The 15144-nt window shown below is 38.1% G+C and overlaps 1 protein-coding gene across 10 annotated transcripts in view; it reads right to left on the bottom strand.

The window, feature by feature from the left end:
- Positions 1-2771: 2771 nt before the first annotated feature.
- Positions 2772-15144, bottom strand: part of zeb2b (zinc finger E-box binding homeobox 2b) — a 154633-nt gene continuing 142260 nt past the window's right edge. For all 10 annotated transcript variants that reach the window (XM_072471557.1, XM_072471492.1, XM_072471483.1 and 7 more), the window contains 5 exons: positions 12532-12746; positions 9586-9694; positions 6306-8302; positions 4593-4773; positions 2772-3512 (listed from right to left, as the gene is read on the bottom strand). In XM_072471557.1, coding sequence (XP_072327658.1) covers positions 2935-3512; positions 4593-4773; positions 6306-8302; positions 9586-9694; positions 12532-12746 — 3080 coding nt within the window. In that variant the 3' untranslated portion in view covers positions 2772-2934. The remainder of the gene's footprint in view (positions 3513-4592; positions 4774-6305; positions 8303-9585; positions 9695-12531; positions 12747-15144) is intronic.

Here is a 15144-nt window from a genome sequence, read left to right as displayed (position 1 = left end):
TTAATGCGGAGACTAGATTCTGTATTTGTTTTGTTGGGAATGTGAAAAAGTGTTTGATCTTGCAGTAATGATTTCACTCATTTAGGTCCTGCGACATTCCCTTAATATATTAAAATGCACTTTATGTTTTAAGAAAGTTCAAATGAAACACTTGATTAAAAATAATTGTTCACTCAGAAGTTATCAGTCTGTTTGTGGAAAGATTGTACCTGCAATGTTCTGGGAATGGAAAAAATATAGCTGACAATAAGAGAAAGTAGTATTAGTGTGGATGCCTCTATAATAAAGCACACATTATAAATACTTATTATGAACGACATATGGGTTTCAGAATGTGAACTTTAAGAAAAATGTGATTATATTTTAAAGGTGTATAATGCTGAAGTACTCTTAAATGGCCTTAGAGCTGAATGGTTGAAAAGAATTTTACAATCCCAGGCAAGCCTGACACCAGCTTTTTTAATTGGATTTTGTAATGGATGTCTTTTAAAAGTCTTCCTCTCAACCTGCACTAGTAAGAAAATTGATGTTTTTTTTAAAGACACCAATCAATTAATTGGTATATTTCTGAGATCAACTTAAACGAGCTGTAAAAGCCATTTCAAAATCAATGGTTTGGCAGTTCAAAAAACTGCATGTCAATCACAATCCCTGGTCTTTTAGTTATCATCTGATCTCCGATTTGTCTTCATTACGTGTAATGTATCTTAATTGCCTGCTGGAAATTCAGACTGTAGTGTAACAAGATCCTAGTTACAATATCATGGAGGGACTGTTCAAACCATCACTGGCCTATTTCTGGGAGAATCTCAGTCTCTTTATTCCAAAGACAGCATTCCATTTTGTTAGCCTACACAGACTGTATGATGAAATGATAAATCTGTGTGTACATCTCACAACTTACAAAGTACTCTATCCTTAATCAAAAGCTCAATATTGATTTTCCTTCAAATTAAATCCTGTTAATAAAATCTAGATGGCTTATTTAAAAGAAGCCCCTATTTTATACGGCAGCCAAGCTACATTTCTTGATGGTACTTTGCACCTTATTAGAAGAATGGGTGCGCAATGGAGTATACCCTGTAAATTCACCTGCATATCACCTTTTGAAGCTCAAATCAACTAAAACAAAGGCAGCATAAGGAATAAATTCTCCTTTGTTGCAATGCCAGTTTTATACAATGTGCCCAATCCTCATTTAGTCTGTTGCTTTCCTCGCAGCAAGCTTATGAAATAAATCCAACCATATAATTTTGTTTATTTTGAGATGGTGAGAGAAATATAAAAGTGGACATCGAGTGAAATAAATAGGACGACAATATAAATTTAAGTTAATAAATATTTTTTTGTTAACAATGCTGTGGATGAAACTGTAATTCTTCATGGTTTGTAGACAATCCTACAGTTAGGAAGGAAACACTATACATTATTATGCACATCAGTTTTCTGCAGTGATGTCCATAGAACCTTAAGCTGCACGTACAGGTCCTAGTTTGGCTACATTTTATTCGAGCATGGTCATTTCCAAGAGAAATTACAAATTGAAAATTTAATAATACTTTTACAAAGACAATTCAGGAAAGATTTCTGTCATGGTATCATACATTGTATTTTAACAGTCCCTCTTTTTTAGCTAAAAAACAGATGAAGAAAGTGGAATTTTCAGTCGAAAATACAGTGTTTTCACAAGATCGTATCAAAAGTTCTCAAATTTGGAATCCAGTAATTGGAAAACAAAATAAAATAATAAATTGAAAATTCGTATCTCACAATTAATGTTTGAAAACACAATAAATGCTCTTCTCATTACGTAAAATTTGCCCAAATGATCAACCTCATGTTCCTTTACTAAAATATATCTATATATTGAAGAACTATAATACTGTACACTACAGTATGAAATAAATAAAATTAGGAAATATAAAATGAGCAACATAAATAAATGTTATTTGACCTAAAATAAAATGAATGCAAATTGTTGCAAAGTTTGGTGTAATACTGACAAGTTAATGAACAAAAAAAGTACAGAAAATTGCACAAACATATGTAAACTAAGGAACTGCTGCCTAGAATCTAATACTGACATGAGTGCTTCAAAGAACAGGGTGAGCTGTTTAATACTGAAGCTGGTGCAAGGTAACTTTAGTTACCTCTTTTAGCACTATACAAGGATGGCACTTGCAGAACACACAGATTAAAAGGTTTGCATATAAGGCTTTTTAAAACCACCTTTCAAAAGGCTTTCTCCACCAACTGTCCCTCTCTCTCTCTCTTACTCTCTCTCTTACTCTCACTCTTTCTATTCCTTCATAGCTGGGCCACATTAGGACTTCAATGTCTAAAAAAATCACACATGCATCATTTCATGATCCTTCAAAAAATTCTTGGGAACCTAAAATATTGTGTGGTTGCAGAAACAGGCCTAAAGACTGGGTCAAACTACAAACAATCCACTAAAATACTGTTGTTTACTTATACAGGTATGGGTAGAAGCACAGGCATTATATTTTCAAGTTACTGTCATGTGATAATATACATAGGTAGAAACATAGACAATACATTTCTTTTTAGAATTTTGTGTAGTAATACAAGTGGCATGTAATGCAATATACTCCACTATTTTGTGCTAAACAAGAAACTATTAACAGAAGGGTAATTTAGGCTGCTGGAACCACACATTCTTTTAGGCCCTAACACTGAACATTTTTTTTGCATAATGCAACTCTTCACAACCCAAACTTGACTAATTCCTTCTAACACTGCCGCTTTTTTTTCTTTTTTTTTCCTTTTTTTGCATCTGACAGACTGCCCCATCTGTCCAACACTCAGGCTTCCAGGAAGCATCAGGCACGTGCATGTACAGCTTAACACAGCAGTGTTTCAAGCAAGTAACAATACTACTGGAAGAAGTAGGAAGCTAAAATGCAGTAGTTATTACATGCCATCTTCCACAATGTCTTCATGTTCTGATTTGGTTTCCGTTTTCTCGTCAACTGAGCTATCGTCCATTGAGTGGTCACCATTCTCCTCTTCGTCTCTTATTGTATCCTGATCTGTATCCATACTTTTATTTTCACTCTCTTCTTCTTCCTCTTCATCAAATTCCTCTTCCCCTTCTTGCCGTACTAATTTCTCTTCATCCTCTTCTCCTTCCTTTTCCTGCTCTCGTTCGCTCTCTACTTCTCTTGGCATGCTTTCTCGCTCCTCAGAGTCCGAGTAGCCCTGAGGAGTAATGCTCTGTAAGTAGGGCCGATTCATCAATAGCTCTGCAGGTTCTAAGTGACCCTTCTGGCGGGCCTCTCGCTCAGCTGCTTCCCTTTCCTCTGCCTCCCGTTTGCAATAGGAATATCTGTGGTTCATGTGCTGCGAGTAGGACCCTGAGTGTGAAAAGCGTTTGCCACACTTGTCACACTGATACGGTTTCTCACCAGAGTGCAGTCGTGAATGTTCAATAAGATGATGCTTGTGTTTAAATGCCTTCTTACAAATTTGACACTGATGTGGGCGCTTTCCTATAATAAAAAAAATACAAGCAAGAAAACCGATTAAGATACAATGCTAAAATTTTCTAATATAATTCAACAATCTTGTATTAACTTATATACCTTTGGTGCAACTCCAAGCACATGTCAAAGTGTCAGAAATCTTCAAGTATTCAGAATTACTGTCAATCATAACTGTCAAGGGTACTACAGATCATTTCTCTGCCCTGAAGCTAAAGAATGTTTTGAGTACAGACTTTCTGTACTTTTGGAAAGATAATTTATGATTTAATAAAGTAGAATATTTAAATGTTTCAGCAAAAAAACCCAATGAAAAATACTAAAAGTAAGGATTCCGGTCAAGAGTGGAAAAATAATGATTTTTTTTCAGATAGCAGCTGTAATGACAGAAACGAATGATATATATTTATAACGACATCAAGTTATGATACACACTTCATTTTTAACTTATGTAATTGAGAGCATCTCCTTTGGCATTTCAGCCAACGTATAAGCAGAGTTTGGAACTTGGAGCCTCAGCCAAGTAAACATCTGGCTAATTCCACACCACAAATAGCATTGGAATGCATTCAACACCTTCCATAGCTGCAATATTTGTAGCATATTTCAAAAATAGACATGACAGCAAATCCCTGTCAGTCTGATACCATGGGTCAAAATGGAGGACAGATTGGAAAGGGGGTGACGCAACAGGGTGAAAGTGTGAGCATGTACGAGAGTAAAACGAGGGGACAGAAATGGACAGTAAGTTTAAATTGTACTAAAATGGAAAACTGGATGACTAACCTGGGCAGGAAAAAAACAGTGCAGCGGTGTTTCCAATTGCAGTGCAAGTGTTACATCGTAAAGTCCCCCACCCATAAAGATGTAATGTCATACTCCCATCCCATCGCCTGTGAGCAGATGATTCCACATCCCATATCCTTAACACCGTGTCATGTTAAATAGCCTTAATAAATTCTCTCTTTGTAAAATAAAAAAATTGTTGCACCATCACGGGTAATAACTTTTCCTTATTATTTTAGAATTAAGACATGAGAATCAATCTAACAGGTCTTGGCAGTGCAAAGCAAAGAAAAAAAACCATACCTGTGTGCTCATATTTATGTCGCAGGAGGGAACTGCTTTTCTGGAATGTTTTGTCACACAAGTCACATGCATACATGCCACTTTCTGTCTTCTTGATCTTCTTTCGGGACAGACAGGAATCTGAATCTGTCATGTCATCCAAGCCTGACATGTAATCTGTAGTTCCATCAAGCAATTCCCCCTAAGATAACATACATTTTTATTAGAAAACCCACTGACCTCCAATACAAATAAATACCTTGCGCTGTCTCTTGTGATTTCACGATAGGCAAATGCAATACCATATATAAAACATTTAATTTACAAGGCTCAAGTCTGAAAAGGCATTAAACCGGAGAGGAAAATGAAAGAGATTTATATATGCATTAAATGCACAAAGTGAATTTTGTCTCTGTTTGTATGTGCGCATTTGCTGGTTCTGTAAAATAGTTTTGTCTCAGTGCGGAATTCTTTTACTGGAAACAAAAAAAAGTATTAGTTGCTGATAAGGCTTACTGTGCCTGTAGCCTTGTGAGTAACTGCCTTGTAACATTCTTTTAAATTATCAGTACTGATTACACACTTTCAGCAGCTATGTTAAATATCTTTATCCTATATGGTTATGATTTATTCTTAATGCAACCAGGCTGGTGAGAAAGGTCTGTAATTACTATGAAAATGACTCCTTGTATGTGAAAACAGGATTTAATTCAACAGTAACGTACATGAAAATGTGCATTACAGCATGGCAACATTCATTTTGGCATGAGATGAAGGGAAGTGCTAAAAGTAATCCTAAAGTGTAAAAATGCACACACACACCTTCCCACTTTGTCAGTGCTATTACATTTTGTCGACAGAGATATATTAATTAATACCTGCATAAGTTAAAATTAACTGACTAGTCTGAATATATTTTTTAAATAGGACAGCTGCACCGTCAAAATGGAAAGAAAAGGTAAATGTAAATTAGGTACCATAGCATTTAGTTTACATACACCTTTGTCATTGTAACTATAGTGTCAAATAATATCTGATTCTCATATTAAAGCATTAAAACTTTGAAGCACTGGCTCCAAATGGAACCAATATTGAAATAAAAATATCAAATGTTCCCAATTTTTGTATTTATTATCCAGTGCCGGGAGCTAGGTGTGTTCAGATTAAATGAAACATTTTTATTTCTTCTATTATTACATAGGCAATAAAGGCACGTTTATGAATACGTTCCTCACAACAGTATCTTTTTCAAATTTAATTTAACCCCTAAAATACTAATTAGCCACATAGCATAGCCCACTATTTTACACAGAATGGCAAAATGTGAACCAAGTTCAGTTGGTAACCCCCAACACCCATTTCAGCATTAGACTTTATGGTATTGGTCTCAATAAAAGTGAAAATGAATATTATGACTGAATTTTCTTTCAGAGTGCAGCACTTGTACTTCAAAAATTAATGGTTTTTGATATAATTTAAATACTACTCTGTCATAATGCGCTATAAATAAACATTATCCAGGTGAAAATACACAATTAAACTATTCTATGTCATTTTTATGTTGATCAAATTGACCTTCCTCTCACCAGGATTGAAGAAAATGTGATTGTATCTATTATAAGTCGGTGGCGCTGCAATTGCGTATCAATCTATCACAACATTTAATGTGTTCAAATGAATGCTCCTTTTTGCAAAAATTTCAGAAATGTGACAGAATCAGTCAGCTGCCATTACCTGGAAAGTTTGCTTCCGCTGATACTTTCTCCTCTGTTGCAATTCTGCAAATGTAGCTGCACCTGTTCCATATGTGTAGGCCATGTGCGGGAGGAAGCCCATTTGATCTAGCCCTGGGTATGGTCGCAGACCTGGAACACTAGACTGGACTGAGGGCAAGAAAGCGGCCGGGGGAAATGCGCTTTGCGGCGGAAGCGTTGTGTACAACGGTTTGGCACTAAATGGATTTATGCTGAATACTGGCTTAGTGCTTTTCTCTAGGGTGTTGTTAGTATTAGGCAATTCCTTCTTCAGGAAAGTCAAGTTCAAGGGCTCATCTGGATTCTCTGATAGATAGGAAATACTGTTATGGTCAACAATAATACTATTGGTTTTATTTCTTATTTTTCCTGTGACAACACTTTTATGTTCATTCCTTTGTTTTGGCAAAGACAAGTCCAGAGGCTCAGCCTGAGGCTCTTCGGAAGAGAAGCTGTTTGGAGTGTATGAGCTACTATGGGAGTTCTTAGAGGAAGTAGAGGAAAGATTCAAAGGGGAAGGAGTATTGCTCCTTGAGTGGTCCATCTTATCACCAATTGATTTAATACTGTTAAACTGAGATTTTATAAGCCTGAGTGGTGCATCACAATTTGTAACACTGTTATGCAATTCTGCTATTGATGGCGATGTAATTGAGTCCATCGGCTTTAATGGTGTTGTTGGGTGCCTAATTGACAGACAGTCTTTACTGATGAACATGTCGGTGGCAGCAGATGCCAACTCAATACTGGTCCGATCCAGTGGCGGTGACCTGGAATTAGAGAACTGGTAGACCTTCCTCTGCTCAAACCATTCTTTTACAAAATCCTGAGGGAGACCAACGGCAATGGAAATTTTCAGTAGTTCTTCAGAATTTGGCTCCATATTCATGGCGTAATAAGCTTTCAATACAGACATGTGGTCCTTATAAGCATGTATGGGGCTGGGGATAACTTTTTCTGAAAGAAGGGAGGACAACATATAAGCGTGCTTTTCACCCAGCACTCCTGTTTTATTGGTAATTACAACCTCACTGGGTTGAAGAACAGCTTTGATTTCTTCATTCATCTTGCACATGTAGCGTTCATGCTGATGTAATGGAATGGGACCAGGGAAAGCCTCCCTGCAAAATTGACAAGAGTAAGGAGATGTGTTAATGTTGTCAAATGTCTTTTCCTCCATACCGCGATCTAATGCAGAACAGCTCATGTTACGTAACCTGTCCTTTTTTAAATTGTACATTTGTCTTTGTGAGTCCGTGCTCAAGCTCTGAAGACAAGCTTTGGCTTCATTCACCTTTTCTAGTGTGTAGTCAATAATACTTTTAGTGGCACCATTATGGCTGACAACTGGAAGACCAACAGATGGCATAACAGGGGAGGTAACTCCTTGTTCCTCAGCCAAGGAAGCTTGAGACGCTGACTCTTTCACATGGTAACCTTTAAATCTTGAAATCTCTTCAGATTTGCAGTCCATTTTTTGCCTACATACTGTATTGTCAACAATTTTGAGGACTTTTTGGACTTCACTTAAGTTACTACTTGCTACATTTGAAAAGCTTAGTATTGCTGCATCCATCCCTACTCCTAAGTGCTGCATTGGACTTAGAACTGAAGTGTTGATCGACAGTGGGCTGCTAGCTCCTACTCCACCATTTTGGAAATTACCAAACCCATGGGAAGCCATCATGGCCTTGTAGTCATTGAAATCTAGTGGTTCTGTCTTGATTTTAAGTAGTCCTGGCTGCTCAGGAATACCAAGAGGCTTGCCATTCTCCAGTTTATGCCGCAGTTGTGTAATCGCTGAATTGGTAGGCGAGGAAGAAGCCGAAGTAGGAGAAGAGCCTGGTTTTAAGCTGGTTCGCATTCTTCCATTGACAGAAATCAGGCCAATGCACTTCCTGCTACTGATGTGAGAGCTGTAGGAACCGGAGTGAGAAAAGCGCTTCTTGCAGTTTGGACACTCATACGGCTTTTCACCTGAAAAATGTTTTAAGCAATTAAATTTAAACTTGTACAGTATTCGGTAATCACACCAAAATTATGCATATCAGCAAACTAATGAGATAAACATACATGAGAAGAAATCATAGAAATTTACAGCATGGAGGGTAGCCATTCAGCCTATCATATCTATGACGACCCACAAGGCACCATCTGGCCTAGTCCCACTTTCCAGCTCTTGATATGTAGCCTTGGAGGTTATGGCATTTCCAGTGCATATACAAGTATTTTCTAAATGTTACAAAGGTGTCTGTCTCCCTTTATCAAGCTTTCAGGGGGTGTGTTCCAGATCTCCTCCACCCTTTCAGTGAACATAAAATCCCCTTGAATTCACTCTTAAACTCCTACCTCTTACCCAAAACCTATGCCGACTGGTTACAGACCCATCAACCAAGGCGAATAAGTCCTTCCGATCTAATCTATCTTAGACTCCTTATAATTTTATCCACTTCAATTAGGCCGCTCCAGAACCTTTTCTGTCACAAAGAAAACAACTCTGGACTATCCAGGTGGCGGCACGGTGGCACAGAGGTTAGCACTGCTGCCTCACAGCTCTAGCAACCCAGGTTCAATTCCGGCCTCGGATGTCTGTCTGTGTGGAGTCTGCACGTTCTCCCATTGTCTGAGTGGGTTTCCTCCAGGTGCTCCAGTTTCCTCCCACAGTCCAAAGATTTGCAGGTTAGGTGGATTGGCCATTCTAAATTGCCCCATAGTGCCCAAAAAGATTAGGTGGGGTTACTGGGTTACAGAGATAGGCTGGAGGTATGGACTTAAGTCGGGTGCTCTTTCCAAGGGCTGATGCAGACATGATGGGCCAAATGGCCTCCTTCTGCACTGTAAATTCTATGATTGTATGATCCTATTCAATCTAATCTTCTCTCGAAGAAAGAAATATACATTAATTGTACAAAAATAATGACATTTATAGACTCATTTTTAATTTATAAAAGTTGCTACTTCACACCAAAGTCATAAAAATCATAGGGGTAATTTAACAAATTTGTGCTCTTGCTATGGAGCTCCGCTCACTTGGAGCACATATCAGGATTTCAGGAGAGGAGGTCATGTGTCCCTGTAAGGCATTCTGGAGAATAATTTTAATGGACAGATATCCAGCGGGGCCCACTGGTGTCCGCTCCTGCAGTTACAATGTGCATTTCTGACAGGTGAAACACCACACCGAGAGCCTTTTTGTAAAACTTAACCTCATCCTTCAAAGCACAACTTTTATCTGGCAGATCAAGAAACATTATGCTTACCACTATGAATTCGCAGGTGTTCCTTCAGATGGTGTTTGTACTTAAAGGCCTTGCCGCACTCTGTGCATTTGAACTTGCGATTGCCAGCACCGTGGGTCAGCATGGGGTGCTATAGAGAGAAGATACTGAAATGAATCTTGCACACAGCTTGGTGAAATTTGTGAACAGTCACACCTAACAGAACAGACATGCCAAATGTACCCCATTTACATATATACATTTTAGATACCAGAAAGCTTCTAAATTTGTTTTGTCTTTCATATTATGGTTTTTGAAAGAACTATTAGGTCCTTCAGGTCTCACATCAAATACAAAAAAAAATTCCAAAAGAAAATTACTGCCACAAGAGGTATAACCACCATAAACAATTTCTGCACTATAACAATTCTATTGTTCTACTATTGGCACATTCTATAATCAAGTGTCATATGGATATTGTAAAGTCAGAAGTAAAAGTGTATTCATTTTTTGTTGGGACCTTGTTGATTAAATGCAGATGATGTATCTGAACAGTAGTAGATGAATAGTTAAAAGTAATTAATATTCAGTCACATTGTGTAAAAACAGTTAAAAATCTCAACAGAGCTGACCTTTCTTAAACATCTGGCAGAATGCACAATATGAAAATTAACTGGCAAGAAATTAAATTGATAGCAACGGATACTCAAGGTAGGAGGTCAGCTTTCTAAAGTAGCAAGATACAAAAGCTTTGCAAGGGAACAGTGCTGAACAGTGTGACAACTGCTAGGGTGTGCTGACTCTTCCCACATTCCTGGTGAGACAGATGGTGTTGGACAGGACACAGGGAGGTTTGTTCAAACAGCAGCAACCTTCAAAGATCAAGCAAACCCTGGCCTGCAGAGCGCCAATGAGGGACTGGTGCTCATATGTTGCTGAGCTGCATAAACAAACAGCAACAGCTGCTTTGTCTCCCCTCAATCCTTGGAGGACTGATGCAAACTTTAGTTGCGCCTCTGTTAATATGATACAATCATTTGTAATTACTAAGTGGGAGTACCATGATCAAATTAGGGGGCCTTTTTTTTCCAATGTTGAAGCTAAACAGAAATAAATAAAATTTAAAAGTGAGGACACAAAAAAAAACAATACTGGACACATAACTGGGCAAACTAACCCAGCCAAAGACACACAAAATAGTGCGACTCTGTGACAAGGAAACAGGTATACACAAAATTGGAGATTCTTTTACAGCATTCTTCAATCTTCAGATAAAATAATGACGTGGTTTATGTTCAATTATAATGATGCAAAACAAATATATTTTTTGTGAGGCCTCCACAGATATTTAAATGGTTTTACATTGATGGACTGCTGTCAGCTACAGCTGCATTGTATTCCCGACGTCAGTGGCACTCTTTAATATAACTGATTCAACCTTCAGTGACTTGTCAGCATCGACAACTCACATTATGCTTAATTCTGCGAGCTACCATTGAGCCCCAGTTAAACCAAAAGAAGGATGCAGCTTTCCTCACTTTTCGCATTGGGAATAATGTGTCTCCACTGTAGATTTATTGTAGTGGTTGAAATAAAAGAAAATAATGGAAAGTGGCCCATGGAGCTGGTGTGTGTTGGTTTGCTGGATCCAATTTTACCATGTTAAAGTGCCATCAGTAAAATTGAGAACATCATTATTCTGTAGGTGCAGATTGTTTTCCTGACAAAGGGCAACTGTAATACCGATATTTGAACCTTTAAAAGAGAGTAGGAGTCAAGTTCAAAATATTACAGTCATCATTTATAACAATGCTGAGATAAAATGAGCCTTGTGTTTTTAATAAGGCACATTCTGTAATTCTGAAAACATTTTTAACTCAGTTTTTAATGGTACAGCCTCTGCACCTAAAGGTGAAAGAGACGCTTCATTTAAAATAAAACTACACTGCCATAAAATGCCTTATTTAAAACCCAAATGAAATAGAACTGTCATAAAATTATAAAACAAATCACAATATATGACTGCTTAAAGTTTCCAATAGATTTTTTTTTCATGGTCTTGGATAATTATCTCATCTTCCAAAGTAACAAAGCTGTCACATTGAAAGGTAAATATTTGAAAGAAATCATTCTCTAATATGATAACGATGGAATAAGTACACTTTCACATGACTATTTGCAATATTTCACATCTCTCAGGACAGAGGAAGATACGCTACATAATACAAAATGGTTTGGAATTTTTTTTTACCCAAGCAAGGGTTCCATTGTCAGGAGAGCGTGGATGTGTCAAAGAACTGGGAACAATTTTGTGTAACTTCCTTCCTTCCACCGCCTGAGTATATAGATGGTTAATATTACAAATATATTGATAAGTGTATGTCTAAAAGGATTGGGGGGAGGGAGGCATTGATGAGGATGATAATTGATGAGGATAATAGTGGGCTTTACGAAATCAAAAAGTAGTTCAAATGGAAATCTTTTGAGTATTTGTTTAATGGGACACAACCAGACCATGGTTGGAGGGAATTGGCAGTAATTATTAAAATAAAACAGTATGGCAGGCAGAGAAAGCAAATGATCAGCAGAGATGGTAGCTTTATTTAACAAAAACTGTTGCTTTCAGCTATTAGCTAGACCATAGGATGGTTTTGAATCGTCTAGTTTGATTAAGGATACCGGTACAGTCGAGGTGACACACCATTTTAATGAGATTTTGAAAATTAAGGTAAAACACCAAACTTAAGCTAAACTTAAGTTCAAGTGCTTGTAATGTTTCTAAATTGGATATTAAAATGCTCATTCAATCGTGAGTACATGATATTAAATCATTCTGGAAGAGACCATCAAAAAACCATTTAAACCTAAATTAGAGCTATTACCATTAAAGATTTGCATCTTCAAAATGCCATAAAAAATTAATAGCCAACGGCAATTAAAATGATATTTATCCTCTAAGGGTTACCCATACCCATCCAGTGGCCCCACCTGATCTCTCCCTGGCTTGTGCGTGGCCATATGTCGTTCAAGCTGGGTGCGGTAGGCAAATGTGTAGTTGCACAGGGGGCAGGCGAAGTTGTCCTCATTCTTTTCATGTCGATACTTAATGTGCTCCTTTAGTGATGTCAAGCGCTTGTAGCCCCGGTCGCAGTATGGACAGGTCAGCAGTTGGGCAAAAGCATCTGGAGTTCCAGGTGGCAGGTCTGCAGCCAGGGAGGGAAAAGGGAGAGCACAGGCCAAGAGGTCAACAATCAATGGCAGTTAATGGGATGACTGCCCGGATGGTATGACTGGAATCGCTGCAATCTGCTGCTCCAAGTGGCATCATTACAGTGGCCTCTGCACACTTCGATTCCCCATACACACCCAGGCCAAGCTTGCACATGTCACTTCATACTGTATCTGGAACTTCAGACTAGAATGTGAAATACTGTTTTAAAAAATACATTTGCTCTGAATAATTCCACTAAAACCTCTGACACACTTACAAGAAAGCTCAGCCACATCATTTGATACTTCAACATAGATAAATGGAAAGGATGATAATCTATGGTCAAATAATAGAGCATTTTAAATAGTCATTTCACATACTATAATCAAAGAAAGCAAAATCCAATCAGTTTTCCTTTTTAATTTTTGTTTTGGAAGGATGACTTAATTTTGAATGGCTAATTCACACCATGTCAATATCAGTGAGAATGTTTAGATTTCCTGTCGAAATATTATAAAGGAAGCCATTTTGCAATAAAATCGGTATTTAAATAAAAATCAGTCACTTCTTGCAGTGAACACTACAGGAATTTGCGAGTATTTTGTTTGCACTGTACACTTCAGAGGGAGCATGTGGCTCTCACTGGGGTGACATGAAAATAATAAGAAAGTGTGTACAACCGTGAATATTTTGTGTGAAGAAAAAAAGTGGCAGCAAGCGGAAATTGACTAAAGAAGGAAACAACATTCAAAGGTAAGACTGGAATTCACTAAACCCGAGAATAGTGTGACAATGTGGAATCCATTGAGCGCACTTGTATATACGAAAACAGCACTAGTCGCACAGATTCAAAAAGAAATAGGATTAATGTTTGAAAATGTGAGGAGTACAGAGCCCAGATAATAAATGACGATGTTAAGCAATTTTTATTAAAAATGGAATACTGTGCTTTTAAGTTAGGCCGTTCAAGTTTTTTTTAAAGCTATCAGCTAATGGTCAGCCGAGGCAAATCTTAACACCTCTGTGTTTATTGCTCCCAAATTGAAGTACAGATTTAATCTCTCTACAAGGGCCTCGCTTAAGAGAAAAATGAAAGCTGGCACCACGCATGAAGTTTGGGCCGTGCTTAAAGTGGAAGCATTTAAGGTTTTAAATGACAACCTGAGACCACAGCAAGAGGCATGGAAATTGGTGACAACCACGTCAACTCCCTAAAATCAATCATGCTTTTCTCCCCATCTGCTGGTTGAAAAAGACCCATTTATACCCGAGGCCAATAATGCTTTTAAAATGTTCACAGCTGCACTCTGGTTGCTACTCTGAGGTATAAATGGGGCATAGTTTGATGCTGTTGTTATAACCCAAATAAATTGCAATCTTAACAGCGGGCAGGAATTACAACTTTTTTTTTTAGGTTGTCCTACTTATTTGAAACGTGTACCCAAATTTCGATAATAGATATTTCCCTCATAATAGCAGGTGCAGGATGCAATTCTTCAATTTTGCTCAGTGTAAGAGCCCTTCCTGCTGATTCCCTTATTTCCCCTTTTATTTTTTTGCCGTTTTATATTTTTGATCCATGGGTGATTAATGGGCATATATTTTGAAGTCAAGCAGCAGAAAGAATGAGGAATTCAAGAAGTTGGGTCGGTGCAGACTCGAAGGGCCAAATAGCCTCTTTCTGCACTGTATGTTCTATGTTAAGTTGCAACATAGTATATGGTGCGGCTAGCTTTGGGCAGCAGAACCCAGACTTCTCGGCACCTGAGAGATGGGGTGGGACTCGGTTCAATTGATTGGTTGGTGGCCAATTAATTGGCCAAAAGGCCAAATTCTGGGGCTGGTTTAGCACAGTGGGGTAAATAGCTGACTTGCAATGCAAAACAATGCCAGCAGCGCGGGTTCAATTCCCGTACCGGCCTCCCGAACAGGCGGCGGAATGAGGCGACTAGGTGCTTTTCACAATAACTTAATTGAAGCCTTCTTGTGACAATAAGCGATAATAATAATAATATTATTATTCTGCCTGGTAATAAGTGGTGATTGGATGCTGCCTGAGTGGAATGATTTTCAGGGATCCAAGGTGGTCAGTTTCAATCCTGCACACTCGGGTGAAAGGTCCTTCTCTATATTCTCTCTGTCTCTGTCTCTCTCCAGAAAGGCTGTGAGTTGCTGTAGTTCTGAACCTACAGAGAACCTGAATGAATGAATCTACCGTGAAACCATTGCAGGCTGCAAATAGTGACCTGGATCTGAAAGCTTACTTTGAAGGAAAATGTGCTTAAAGACAGCCATCTGAAACAAAGACTCTTTTTCCTTTTACTTATGATTTTCACCCCTCTCCCCCCCTCTATGTTTGGCTGTCTTGTGTGTGTGTGTTCATGTGTATA

Source organism: Scyliorhinus torazame, chromosome 2, assembly GCF_047496885.1.
Source record: "Scyliorhinus torazame isolate Kashiwa2021f chromosome 2, sScyTor2.1, whole genome shotgun sequence".
NCBI lineage: Eukaryota > Metazoa > Chordata > Chondrichthyes > Carcharhiniformes > Scyliorhinidae > Scyliorhinus > Scyliorhinus torazame.
Note: the sequence above shows the minus strand (reverse complement) of the source record. Positions and strands in the feature narration are given on the sequence as shown.